The sequence below is a fragment of the Mustelus asterias genome, chromosome 1, assembly GCF_964213995.1.
Source record: "Mustelus asterias chromosome 1, sMusAst1.hap1.1, whole genome shotgun sequence".
NCBI classification, from domain to species: Eukaryota; Metazoa; Chordata; class Chondrichthyes; order Carcharhiniformes; family Triakidae; genus Mustelus; species Mustelus asterias.
This window is the reverse complement of record NC_135801.1, coordinates 156,619,818-156,632,357: the sequence shown is the minus strand read 5'-3', so window position 1 is coordinate 156,632,357 and position 12,540 is coordinate 156,619,818. Positions and strand designations below refer to the sequence as shown.

At 44.9% G+C, this 12,540-nt stretch overlaps 1 protein-coding gene across 1 annotated transcript in view; it reads left to right on the top strand.

The window, feature by feature from the left end:
* Window positions 1–12,540, top strand: part of nol6 (nucleolar protein 6 (RNA-associated)) — a 104,289-nt gene that overhangs the window by 18,640 nt on the left and 73,109 nt on the right. The window contains exons 5-6 of the mRNA XM_078221229.1: window positions 1,912–2,080; window positions 6,627–6,761. Coding sequence (XP_078077355.1) covers window positions 1,912–2,080; window positions 6,627–6,761 — 304 coding nt within the window. The remainder of the gene's footprint in view (window positions 1–1,911; window positions 2,081–6,626; window positions 6,762–12,540) is intronic.

Genomic DNA, 12,540 nt, shown 5'->3' with positions numbered 1-12,540 from the left:
TCTCAAAAGCAATTAGGCATGGGCAATAGGTGCTGGCCTATCCAGTGATGCCCACATTCTGTGAAAGAATAAGGAAAAGACCATTCGGCCCCCTGAGCCTACTCTGCCATTTTGATAAGATCACGGTTGATCAGAATGTGGCCTTGGCTCCACTTTCCTTTCTATCCCTCATAATACTTGATTCCCTTATCAATCTAAAATCCATCTCACTCAGCCTTGAATATTTTCAATGACCCAACCTCCACTGCTGTATGAGGAAGCTTATTCCACAGTTTAATGACCCTTCTGAGAGGAGCTTTCTCCACATCTCCATCCTAAGTAGGAGCCCTGTTACTTATAAACTGTACCCCCAATCTCCACGATAATGTTCTAATCTCACACCTAACTGGAAACATCTTCTCAGCACCCACCGTGTAAAATCCCCTCAATTTACTTGTTTCAGTATCTGCTACCCATCACCATGTTCAACGATCTCCAAACTGAAATTGTTAACAAATCCAAGAGTAGCATTTCTTTTTGTTGGTCAAGGCTGAATTTAACGAGGGCCCTGGGGGCCTGACATCTACCACCAATAACTGGCAGCATCCCGGATGTATCGATCTCCAGGAACGTGAGGGAATTAATTCCCTAATTAACATCAGGAACCTTGTTGCTGGGATTCCTGGCTAACCACTCACTCTTTCCCGCCCATTAGCCTATTCTCTATCGATGCTCATATACTACCTCCAACACCATGGGCTCTTATGTTATGACTTAACCTTTTGTGAGGCACCTTGTCGAATTCCTTCTGAAAGTCCAAATACAACACGTCTACTGGTTCCTCTCTATTCACTTAGTCAGGAAAGATTTCCCTTTTATGAAGCCATGTGGACTCTGCTTAATTAGATTATGATTTTCCAAATATGCTGCCTTAATAATTGATGTCAACATTTTTCCAACAATTGTGTTGAGCTAAACGGCCTATAGTTACCTGATTTTGGCCTCCTTCCCTTTTTGAATAGGGGTGTCACATTGGCAGTTTTACTATCTTCAGGTACATCTCCAGAATCCAAGAATTTTAGGAAAATTACAACCAATACATCCACTACTTCTCTAACTACCTCTTTTAGCATCCCACATTTCACAATGGGGCTAGGCATCTTGTGCAGTGACAAGATATTGGAACTCAAATTTGAGGACTGAAGTACCAGACTTGGCATCAACTATTTGTTGCAATTCAACATCACTGGGCAGTTATCAGTGGGAATGAAATTGTAAACTGCTGAAGAGTAACTTGCACCTGACACCAAATAAATACATCCTAGGCCTAAGGACTGACATTGAGTTTTTTTATGGATTGCAGTTGAAACTCCAAGGAAATAGAAGCAGGAGTAGGCCATTTGGCCCTTCAAACCTGTTCCTTCATTTATTATGGTCATGGCTGATAATCAGATTCAGTACCCTAACCCTGCCCTCCCCTCGTATACTTTGATCCCTTGAGCCCCAAGAGCTATATCTAATTGCTTCTTGAAATCGTCCGACGTTTTGGCCTCAACTACATTTGGTGGTAGTGAATTCCACACATTCTACACTCTGAGTGAAGAAATTTCTGCTCACCTCAGATCTAAAAGATTTACCCCTTATCCTCAAACTATGACCCCCTAGTTCCAGACTCCCCCACCATTGGGAACATTCTTTTTGAATTTAACCTGTTAGAATTTTATAAGTTCCTATCAGATCTCTTCTCACCCAACTAAACTCCAATGAATATAATTCTAACTGACTTAGTCTCTCCTCATAGACAAATAACTTGGATGTGCTGGCAGTTCAGAAAGGCAAAATGGGGAAGAGTAATGAAGAAAGGCTGACTGATGTAATTGAAATCTGAGGGATGGGAAATTCCTAAGTTGACCTTGAACTTTGCAATTTCAGGAAATCCTCCAAGCAAAGGACAACCTTAACCAGCGTTACCTGAGGAAGCGTGCTCTCTACCTGGCTCACATTGCCTGCCACTTGTCTAAGAACAAGCTCTTCGGATGCATAAAGTTTGGCTACTTCAACAGCAATCACTTGAAACCAATCTTGTATCTATCTCCACAAGGTCTGTTTTTAAAAAAAATGTTGCAATGCAGTAGTTGTTAACTTACACTAAAACAGAAAGCTGTAAATGCACCAGAGTCCCGGTTAACATTTTAAAAATTGGGGCCTGGATTTTCTGATCATAAAGCTAACCACATCCTATGTAAACAAATGGGTTACTATCTATGACAGCCAGAAAACCTCAGCTTGGTCTTAGCTGCGTCAGGGCAGATCTGTAGGGTGGGATTCTCCGACCTCACCCACAGTTGGGATTCTCTGGTCCGCTGCAGTGCACAGAGGTTTGGTTGAGCGCCAACTTCTCCATTTTCACTGGCGGCGGGGTACGAATGGCTGGAGAATTCCGGCCATCAAGTTTGATGTGACCTTTCCTTCAAAAGATTAAGACATGATTGCTCGGCTTGCCTTTGTGGAACTAAACAACTGAATAGTCAGGCTGAAGTTAAGTACATATATTGCATCACAACATCTTGGCTGAATATATGGGAACCAATTGGGAAGTGTTTGGTGATATTAAATGGAATTTACAGACTTGATTATTGTAGCATATTCTGAGAGTTTCACTGTAGTTATTGAGGGGAGAACAACCCAAGTCTCCAAGTGATGCTTCACAGCACCTCCGATATCTACAGTAATAATTGTCATTACTGGGTAGAAGTTTTTGGTGGGTTAAGAACTGTGGTTGATTTATATTAATGCACATTTATATTTGTCAACTTACTCTCTGAACTATTATTTTTCTCCATTATGCTTTCCTCCTGAAGGCACTGAATAATGCTGGGGTATGATTTCACTGGTTTCAGTAGATTGTCAGTATCATGCCGTTATTTTTTTTATTCATTCGCGGGACATGGGCATCGCTGGCTGACCAGCATTTATTGCCCATTCCCAGTTGCCCAAGGGCAGCTGAGAGTCAACCACATTGCTGTGGCTCTGGAGTCGCATGTCGGCCAGACCAGCTAGGGACGGCAGATTTCCTTCCCCAAAGTTCATTAGTGAACCAGATGGGTTTTTCCAACAATCGACAATGGTTTCATGGTCATCAATAGATTCTTAATTCCAGATTTTTTTTTTTTACTAAGTTTAAATTCCACCATCTGCCGTGGCGGGATTCGAACCTGGGTCCCCAGAACATTAGCTGAGTTTCTGGATTAATAGCTGAGCGATAATCCCACAAGGCCATCGCCTCCCCGGCTTCTGAAACAACAAATGATTATATTTTTCATAGGTTGGAAACTGCTAATGGATGTGTCAAGTGCCAAATGGTGCAAGTTTTTTTTTCCTTCTCCTTTCTGTTTTAAGTGCTCATGCATAGACTTCAAGCAGCATTCACCACATTTGATTGTGGTGAACTTCAGAATCCTGCACTCAAAAGGCAACTCCTTGAAAGCATTTCTGACCGAGTTCCTGAATAATAATGTGAGCAAAAACTGAAACTCTGAATCAGAAAGTACTGGAACTAAAGTTAAAATTTATTTATTTATTAGCCACAAGTAAGGCTTACATCGACACTGCAATGAAGTTACTGTGAATTTCCCCTAGTCGCCACACTCTGGCGCCTGTTTGGGTCAATGCATCTAACCAGCATGTCTTTCAGACTGTGGGAGGAAACCGGAGCACCCGGAGGAAACCCACGCAGACACGGGGAGAATATGCAAAGTCCACAGACAGTGACCCAAGCTGAGAATCCAACTCGAGTCCCTGGCGCTGTGAGGCAGCAGTGCTAACCACTGTGCCACCGTGCTGCATAGATCAGTCAGCATCTGTATTAAAAGCAGACAAGTTAATGCTCCAGGTGTAAATCCTTCATCAGTAGTGACGCAGTGGTGCACTGGTGATACCTGAGGGGCATATTTGGTTTAATACCTCATTTCAAAGATCGCCTTTCACAGAGTAAAACAGTCCATCACTACAATACTGAAGTGTCAGCCTAGATTGTGTTCAAATCTCTGGAGTAAGGCTTTTAACCCACAGCTGAAATTTAAACAGAAAGTGCTGGAAATATTCAGGCCAGGCAGCAACTGTGGAGAGAGAACAGCGCGTCTCCGGTTGATGACCTTGTGTTAAAACTTTCTGACGAAAGGTCAACAACCTGAAACTTTTACTTTGTTCCTTTCTCCAAAAATGCTGCCAGGTCCGCTGAGTATTGCTAGCATCACCTGTTTTTATTTCAGATTTTCAGCAGTCACAGTATTTTACTTTTATCAGTTTCTATTTAGATTTCCAGCACTTTGCTGTTGAACCCACAATTTTTTGACCCCCAAGGAAAAAATGTTAGAACTGAACCAAGATAAAGGAAGCACTAAAAGCAAGTTGTTGGCAGTAATTAAAGCTTCTGTTGACCTCTGAGCTGTGGCATAGATTTCCTATCACCAGGGAATGCACACCCTGGTGTGTAGAGCAACATTTATCAGTTCACTACTCTTATGAGTAGCACGGTAGCACAGTGGTTAGCACTGCTGCTTCACAGCTCCAGGGTCCTGAGTTCGATTCCCGGCTCGGGTCACTGTCTGTGTGGAGTTTGCACATTCTCCTCGTGTCTGCGTGGGTTTCCTCCGGGTGCTCCGGTTTCCTCCCACAGTCCAAAGATGTGCGGGTTAGGTTGATTGGCCAGGTTAAAAATTGCCCCTTAGAGTCCTGGGATGTGTAGGTTAGAGGAATTAGCGGGTAAAATATGTGGGGGTAGGGCCTGGGTGGGATTGTGGTCGGTGCAGACTCGATGGGCCGAATGGCCTCCTTCTGCACTGTAGGGTTTCTATGAAAAATAAATTAACTAGTTATTCATCCCCGTGTTCTTTGTGGTACCTTGTCTCGAATGCTGTGTTTGCCGACAAGATAACTGACTTGACTCCAAAAACAATTCATTAGCTACAAACAACAACTCAAAACCTAGGTCTATATAACGCCTTTAGTGTTGTCAGTGTGTCCCGTGGCACGGTTCGCAAAGAGCAGAGATGTTCCCCTGGTTCCTTGGGCAGCATTTAACCCTCAACCAATACAAAGTGTAGCAGATTTTCTGGACACCTTGCTGTCTACAAACTGTTTGCTTATGGTTTGCTGCATTCTACTCGTGACTACATCTCAAAAGACTACATCTACATTGGCCCGGAAGCACTTCGGACATGTTCAGATCGTGAATGGCTTAGTTGCCCTTGCAAAAACTTTTTTTTTTACCTAAAATAAGATTTTGGATATTCAATCACCCAGCCATCACTGCTTTTTGGGGAAGAGAATTCCACATGCTAACGACTCTGAGAGAAAAATGATTTTTCTTATCTCCGTCTTAAACGGGAGCCTTATTATTCTTAAACTGTGTCCCCTATTTCTAATCTCCCTGCAAGCTGGTTGCACAGTGGTTAGCACTGCTGCCTCACAGCGCCAGACCTGTATTCGATTCCCGGCTTGGGTCACTGTATGTGTGGAGTTTGCACATTCTCCTCATGTCTGCGTGGGTTTCCTCCTGGTGTTCTGGTTTCCTCGTACAGTCCGAAAGATGTGCTGGTTAGGTGCATTGGCCATGCTAAATTCTCCCTTGGTGTACCCGAACGAGTGTTGGAGTGTTGCAACTAGGGGATTTTCACAATAGCTTCATTGCAAGCCTACTTGTGACACTAATAAATAATAAAAATGGAATCATCCTTTGTTAATCCACCCTACCAAGTCTCCTCAGGATCTTGTATGTTTCAATAGGATCACCTCATAGGCCCAACCTGTTCAACCTTTCCCTATAAGTGAAGCCGTTCATCCCAAGAAAGAACCTTCTTCTCTGCATTGCTTCTAATGCAATTATGTTATGTTTTCAAATAAGGAGACCACAACTGTACATGATACTCCAGATGTGGTCTCCCTAAGGCTCTGTCCAGCTGCTGTAAAACTTTCCTGCTTTTATATCCATTTCCCTTGCGATAAGTAGTTTAATATACTCATGATTTAGTTGCTTCTGTGTTTTGTGGTTATTTGTTTTCTAAATGTTGTATCATACTGTTGCCTTCCAAGATAGGAGCTTTGGAAAAATAGATCTTTCTCAACCTTTCATTGCCAGTAAATGGTCTGGAAAGTGATTGCAAATGCCCAGAATATCGCCTCAATTTTGGATGTACAGTAATTGGTGATCTGGGCACTAATGTGACTCAAAATTACACCAGTTTGGAGAAGAGATTTTTCTCCTCCAGCTTCAGTTCACTTACTTGTCTATCACCAAATATGTGCACCAGTGCAATTGGTCAATATTTAAGAATGTAATATTAAAACAACATTGCTTCAAAAATGTTCCATGATATATTTGAGTGGTGATTTTGTGTAGTCTGATTTTTGGGGCATGGTCAGGCCAGAGTTTTTTTCAAACGAGTAGGAATGTTTGTGAAAATTCTATCTAACTCTTATCTGTGCTGAAAATAATCTGTGTTTAAAATTTTGATATCTTTTTGCGCTGGTTTTGGCCAATTTTCTGAAATTGCAGGTCCTTCTTCCCTTTTTTCTTTAAAGGATGAAAGGCCTTGGCTGAGTCACAACTGACATAGATTTTGACAGCATTTATCCTCTCATTCTAGGTAAAGATGAGAAACTGGTAACTGTAAGACTTCATCCGTGCGCTCCTGCTTCTTTCTTCAAATTCAGCCGTTTTCACCCAAGCAAAAACAACGTCCGTGTATCCTGGTTTCTGGAGCAAGAACCTGCCCCAGGAGGTTTGTGCTGTGGCCAGTGTCTTATTTCTTTCTTATTTCTTTTTTTTTGCTGTCGTGTTTTACTTAATGCTGAATTATTATTTTTTTGCTGTGGTGTTCCGTGTAATGCCGAGGTTAGCTTTTTAGCTCCCAGATGTTGCTGTTTATATTGGAAAGCTGATGTGATCGATTGGGTTGGCCAGTGCGGAATGTCACCACCGGTAATGAGTAGTAGAGATAGATTTTTGAAGATGATTAAGTGATGTGAAAGCTGAGTTTTGAAAGCTTGTGCGTACTGAACTGCGTGGCTTTGATAGCTGGGGCGGAGGGGTGGAGTTAGTATGTTGCTTCTTGATTCAGCATCGTGAGGGTGGGGGAAGGAAGAAATCTACAAAGCCGTTTGTTAGAAGTTTATAATGCAAATGCATGTCGAAGTATCAGATAAAATAGAAAGAGGAAAAGTTCTAAGCATGGGAAAACAAATGCACTCCATAAAACCAGTGTGGAGTGAAAATCTCCTGTAAATGTTTGTGTTTTCTGATATCCTGTGTGCAAAGTCTCTCAGCGCAAGGGTTGGCACAGTGGCTAGCACTGCTGCCTCACAGCGCCAGGGACCCAGGTTCGATTCCCAGTTTGGATCACTGTCTATGTGGAGTTTGCACATTCTCCCTGTGTCTGCGTGGGTTTTGTCTGGGTGCTGCGGTTTCCTCCCACAGTCCAAAGATGTGTTGGTTAGGTGGATTGGCCATGCTAAATTGCCCCTTAGTGTCAGGGGACTAGCTAGGGTAAATGCATGGGGTTATGGGGATGGGGCCTGGGTGGGATTGTGGTCAGTGCAGACTTGATGGGCCAAATGGTCTCCTTCAGCACTGTAGGATTCTTTGATTCTAAGTGTTTGACAAACTTCCCAGATACAAAAGCAAGATTGAAACGATCGGCAGATATGGGATTCACAAAAGTGCCTCTGTCACCAAAGAAACCAAGATCCTTAAAGGCTGATTTGACAACGGGCGAGATCATTAGGCCAAGAATGCCAATAGATGGAAAAAAAATAAGCCGAGCTGTTAAAGCTAAGAGTTGGGAGCTTGGGTAGTTTGAGTCTTTAGCAGCGTTCTCTCCGTGCAGCATCTGAAATGTTGGATTGTTTAAATATGGCAGCTCCAAGTAACAATAAAAATCATAAATGATTGGAGGATTTCTGACCAATCCGGGTTACGCTCTCTCAAGCTGCACTTCAGGGCGGTACTGAGGAGGTGCTTCGTGTGAGGGATGTGGTCAGTTAAGTTTAAGTTTACTTATCAGTGTCACAAGTAGTCTTACATTAACACTGCAATGAAGTTACCATGAAAATCCCCTAGTTGCCACACTCGGGCACCTGTTTGGGTCAATGCACCTAACCAGCACATCTTTCAGACTGTGGGAGGAAACCCATGCAGGCACTGGGAGAACGTGCAAACTCCACACAGACAGTGACCCAAGCTGGGAATTGAACCTGGGTCCCTGGCACTGAGACAGCAGTGCTAGCCACTGTACCGCCCCCAAGGGAGCCATCAAATGGAGCCTTCTCTGTCTGTTCAGATAGATGTACTTTGCAGGCCAAAAACAGGGATTTCTCCCAGTTTCTTGACCATTTTTTTGGACTTTAAGAGGTTGTGCTGGAATCTTTGAATGGCATCAAGATAGATAAGTCGCCAGGTCCAGATGGGATGTACCCCAGGTTACTGTGGGAGGCGAGGGAAGAGATTGCAGAGCCTCTGGCGATGATCTTTGCGTCGTCGATGGAGACGGGAGAGGTGCCGGAGGATTGGAGGATTGCGGATGTGGTTCCTATTTTCAAGAAGGGGAATAGGGATAGCCCAGGTAATTACCGACCGGTGAGTCTAACCTCAGTGGTTGGTAAACTGATGGAGAAGATCCTGAGGGACAGGATATATGAGCATTTAGAGAGGTTTGGTATGCTCAAGAATACTCAGCATGGCTTTGTCAAGGGCAGATCGTGCCTTACGAGCCTGGTGGAGTTCTTCGAAAATGTGACGAAGGGAAAGTGGTAGATGTGGTTTATATGGATTTTAGCAAGGCGTTCGATAAGGTCCCCCATGCAAGGCTTCTGGAAAAAGAGAGAGGGCATGGGATCCAAGGGGCTGCTGCCCTGTGGATCCAGAACTGGCTTGCCCAAAGGAGGCAGAGAGTGGGTATAGGTGGGTCTTTTTCTAAATGGAGGTCGGTCACCAGTGGTGTGCCCCAGGGATCTGTTCTGGGACCCTTGGTGTTTGTCATTTTCATAAATGACCTGGATGAGGAAGCGGACGGATGGGTTGGTAAGTTTGCCGACGACACGAAGGTTGGTGGGGTTGTGGATAGTCTGGAGGGATGTCAGAAGTTACAGAGGGACATAGATAGGATGCAAGACTGGGCGGAGAAGTGGCAGATGGACTTCAACCCAGATAAATGCGTCGTGGTCCATTTTGGTAGGTCAAATGGGATGAAGGAGTACAATATAAAGGGAAAGACTCTTAGTACTGTAGAGGATCAGAAGGACCTTGGGGTCCGGGTCCACAGGACTCTGAAATCGGCCCCGCAGGTGGAGGAGGTGGTTAAGAAGGCGTATGGTGTGCTGGCCTTTATCAATCGAGGGATTGAGTTTAGGAGTCCGGGGATAATGATGCAGCTATATAAGACCCTCGTCAGACCCCACTTGGAGTACTGTGCTCAGTTCTGGTCGCCTCACTATAGGAAGGATGTGGAAAAGATTGAAAGGGTGCAGAGGAGATTTACAAGGATGTTGCCTGGATTGGTTGGCATGCCTTATGAGGATAGGCTGAGGGAGCTCGGTCTTTTCTCCTTGGAGAGACGTAGGATGAGAGGAGACCTAAAAGAGGTGTATAAGATGTTGAGAGGCATAGATCGGGTGGACTCTGAGACTTTTTTCCAGGGTGGAAATGTCTGCTACGAGAGGACACAGGTTTAAGGTGCTGGGGGGTAGGTACAGGGGAGATGTTAGGGGTAAGTTTTTCACACAGAGGGTGGTGGGCGAGTGGAATCGGCTGCTGTCAGTGGTGGTGGAGGCAAACTCAATAGGGTCTTTTAAGAGACTCCTGGATGAGTACATGGAGCGTAATAGGATGGAGGGTTATAGGTAGGTCTAGAAGGTAGGGATGTGTTCGGCACAACTTGTGGGCCGAAGGGCCTGTTTGTGCTATAGTTTTTCTATGTTTCTATTATTTTTTTAAAAAAGATATCGGAAACTCATTCACCAACACCATCAGTACAAACTAACTAATCATCTATTTGTTGGTGAGGCTTTCCTGTGTCCAAATGCACTGTTATGTTTGCCTACAAACTAATAGTCATGTAACTTCAAACGTAATTTATTTTGGAGTCATGCTGAGATTGTCAAAGTGACTGTAGTGAGAGTTCAGGCTCCCTGAATGAGAGATTGACAGTAACAGGATGTGCAGCCAGGAATTGTGTGTAAGGGAAGTGGAGCAGCATGAGATTGTTGTCATTGTTTGGAAAGAGCTTGATGGCTGATCTGACTCAAGAATTGGCTGTATTTTGTTCTCGATGTCGTGCTTTGTGGGTGAGGCAGCCGAATGAAGAGTTCTTGGGATGGGGTTGGGGTTGGGGGGGGGGGGGGAGGGGGGGCTTGCAGAAACGATACTTGTTGTGTTACAATGGGGAACATAGGAATATGTCAACCAGCAGCCAAAATGTAAGGGGAGAAAGCTCTGCACTCAAAGCTCTGTTTCTCTCTGCACAGATGCTGCCAGACCTGCTGAGTTTTTCCAGCATTTTCAGTCTTTATTTCAGATTTCCAGTATCCGCAGTAATTTGCTTTTAGTTTTGTGTTTCTCCTCTGGAGACTGTAAAGGAAAAATGTTAATACGGTCAGTGCTCACGCCCTGCCTGTCCTGGTTTAGACAGGGTAGTGTCCTGACGACCTTCAGAGAAAATTCTATCTAAGTGGCTGATATGTTTACGAAGCCTGTAGCATTGTTGCCTTAATGTTCTTGCCTGCATCTAATCTGTCAGAGTACCTCCAATCTTTCTATTTTTATCATAGACTGTAATGTTCAGTTGCTGGTTGTTGCACTGGGTTGTCACGCAAAGTAGCTGTATCTACTGAAATCTACTCAGTCCATCACAAGTGATTCATAGAATCCCTACAGTGCAGAAGCAGGCCATTCGGTTCATCAAGTCTGCGCCGATCGCAATCTCACCCAGACCCTAACCCTGTCACCCCACATATTTACCCCGCTAATCCCTCTAACCTTTGCATCCCGGGACACTAAGGGGCGATTTAGCATGGCCAATCCACCTAACCCACACATCTTTGGACTGTGGGAGGAAACCGGAGCCCCCGGAGGAAACCCATGCAGACACGGGGAGAACATGCAAACTCCACACAGGCAGTGACCCAAGCTGGGAATTGAACCTGGGTCCCTGGCGCTGTGAGGCATCAGTGCTAACCACTGTGCCACAGTACTGCCCAGGCAGTGCTACTTACTGACACGGCGCGATTTGAATTATGGGACCAGTCACAGTATTCAATAAATAATATTCTGTTGACCTTCAGAGGTGATTCAGCTTTGAACCTGGATTTCCTTGCGAAACTCAATCCCCCGCACCTTGTCTCCTTAGAATCTTAGAAACCCTACAGTACAGAAAGAGGCCATTCGGCCCATCGAGTCTGCACCGACCACAATCCCACCCAGGCCCTACCCCCATATCCCTACATATTTAACCACTAATCCCTCTAACCTACGCATCCCAGGACACTAAGGGCAATTTTAGCATGGCCAATCAACCTAACCCGCACATCTTTGGACGGTGAGGGGAAACCGGAGCACCCGGAGGAAACCCACGCAGACACGGGGAGAACGTGCAAACTCCACACAGACAGTGACCCAAGCCGGGAATCGAACCCAGGTCCCTGGAGCTGTGAAGCAGCAGTGCTAACCACTGTGCTACCGTGCCGCCCTAACTATGCTACCGTGCCGCAAATGTCATTTACCAACAGCCTATTGGTTGCAAGCCACAGCACTGATTAGTGTGCATGGCCTTTTCTGACCTCTCAAAAATCTTTGACTTGGTCGACCGTGAAGGTCTATGAAGAATCCTCCTCAAATTTGGCTGCTGTCTGAAATGGGTCACCATCCTCTGCCTACTCCACAATGACGTGCAAGCTGTGACCCTCACCAATGGAATAACCACAGACCTTGTCTCGGTGAAACCTGGAGTCAAACAAGGCCGTGTCATTGCATCAACTCTCTGCTCCATTTTTCTCACTGGAGTACTGCACCTCACCCCCAGCAAACTAGCCACAAGTGTGAAGGTCATCTACAGAACAGATGGGAAACTGTTCAACCTAAGTTGCCTCCAATCCAAAACAAGAATTAATCCAATCTCGGTTGTAGAACTTCTGTGTACGGATGGTGGTTGTGTGAGCGCTCACTCAGAAGCTGAGTTCCAGGTTGATGTTGACTGCTCTGTAGCGTATGAAAAAATGGGCCTTTCACTTGACACCTAGAAAGTCAAGGTCCTCTTCCAATCTGCTCCCACAGTAATGTGAACCATTTCCATACCTTAGTGTCCAGTAATAGGTGGTGATAATTCATCATTGCCTCCAACGTGCCAGTCCAGCCTTTAACTGATTGAGGAAAAGAGAATTTTGAGGACCAGGATCTCAAACCTGAGACTAAGGGCATGGTTTACGCAACTGAGATCCCCACAGCCCTAAGTTCTTCGGGGACTTGGACAACTTGCAACAGGTGGCTCAAAGCACTGGAGAAATAGCACC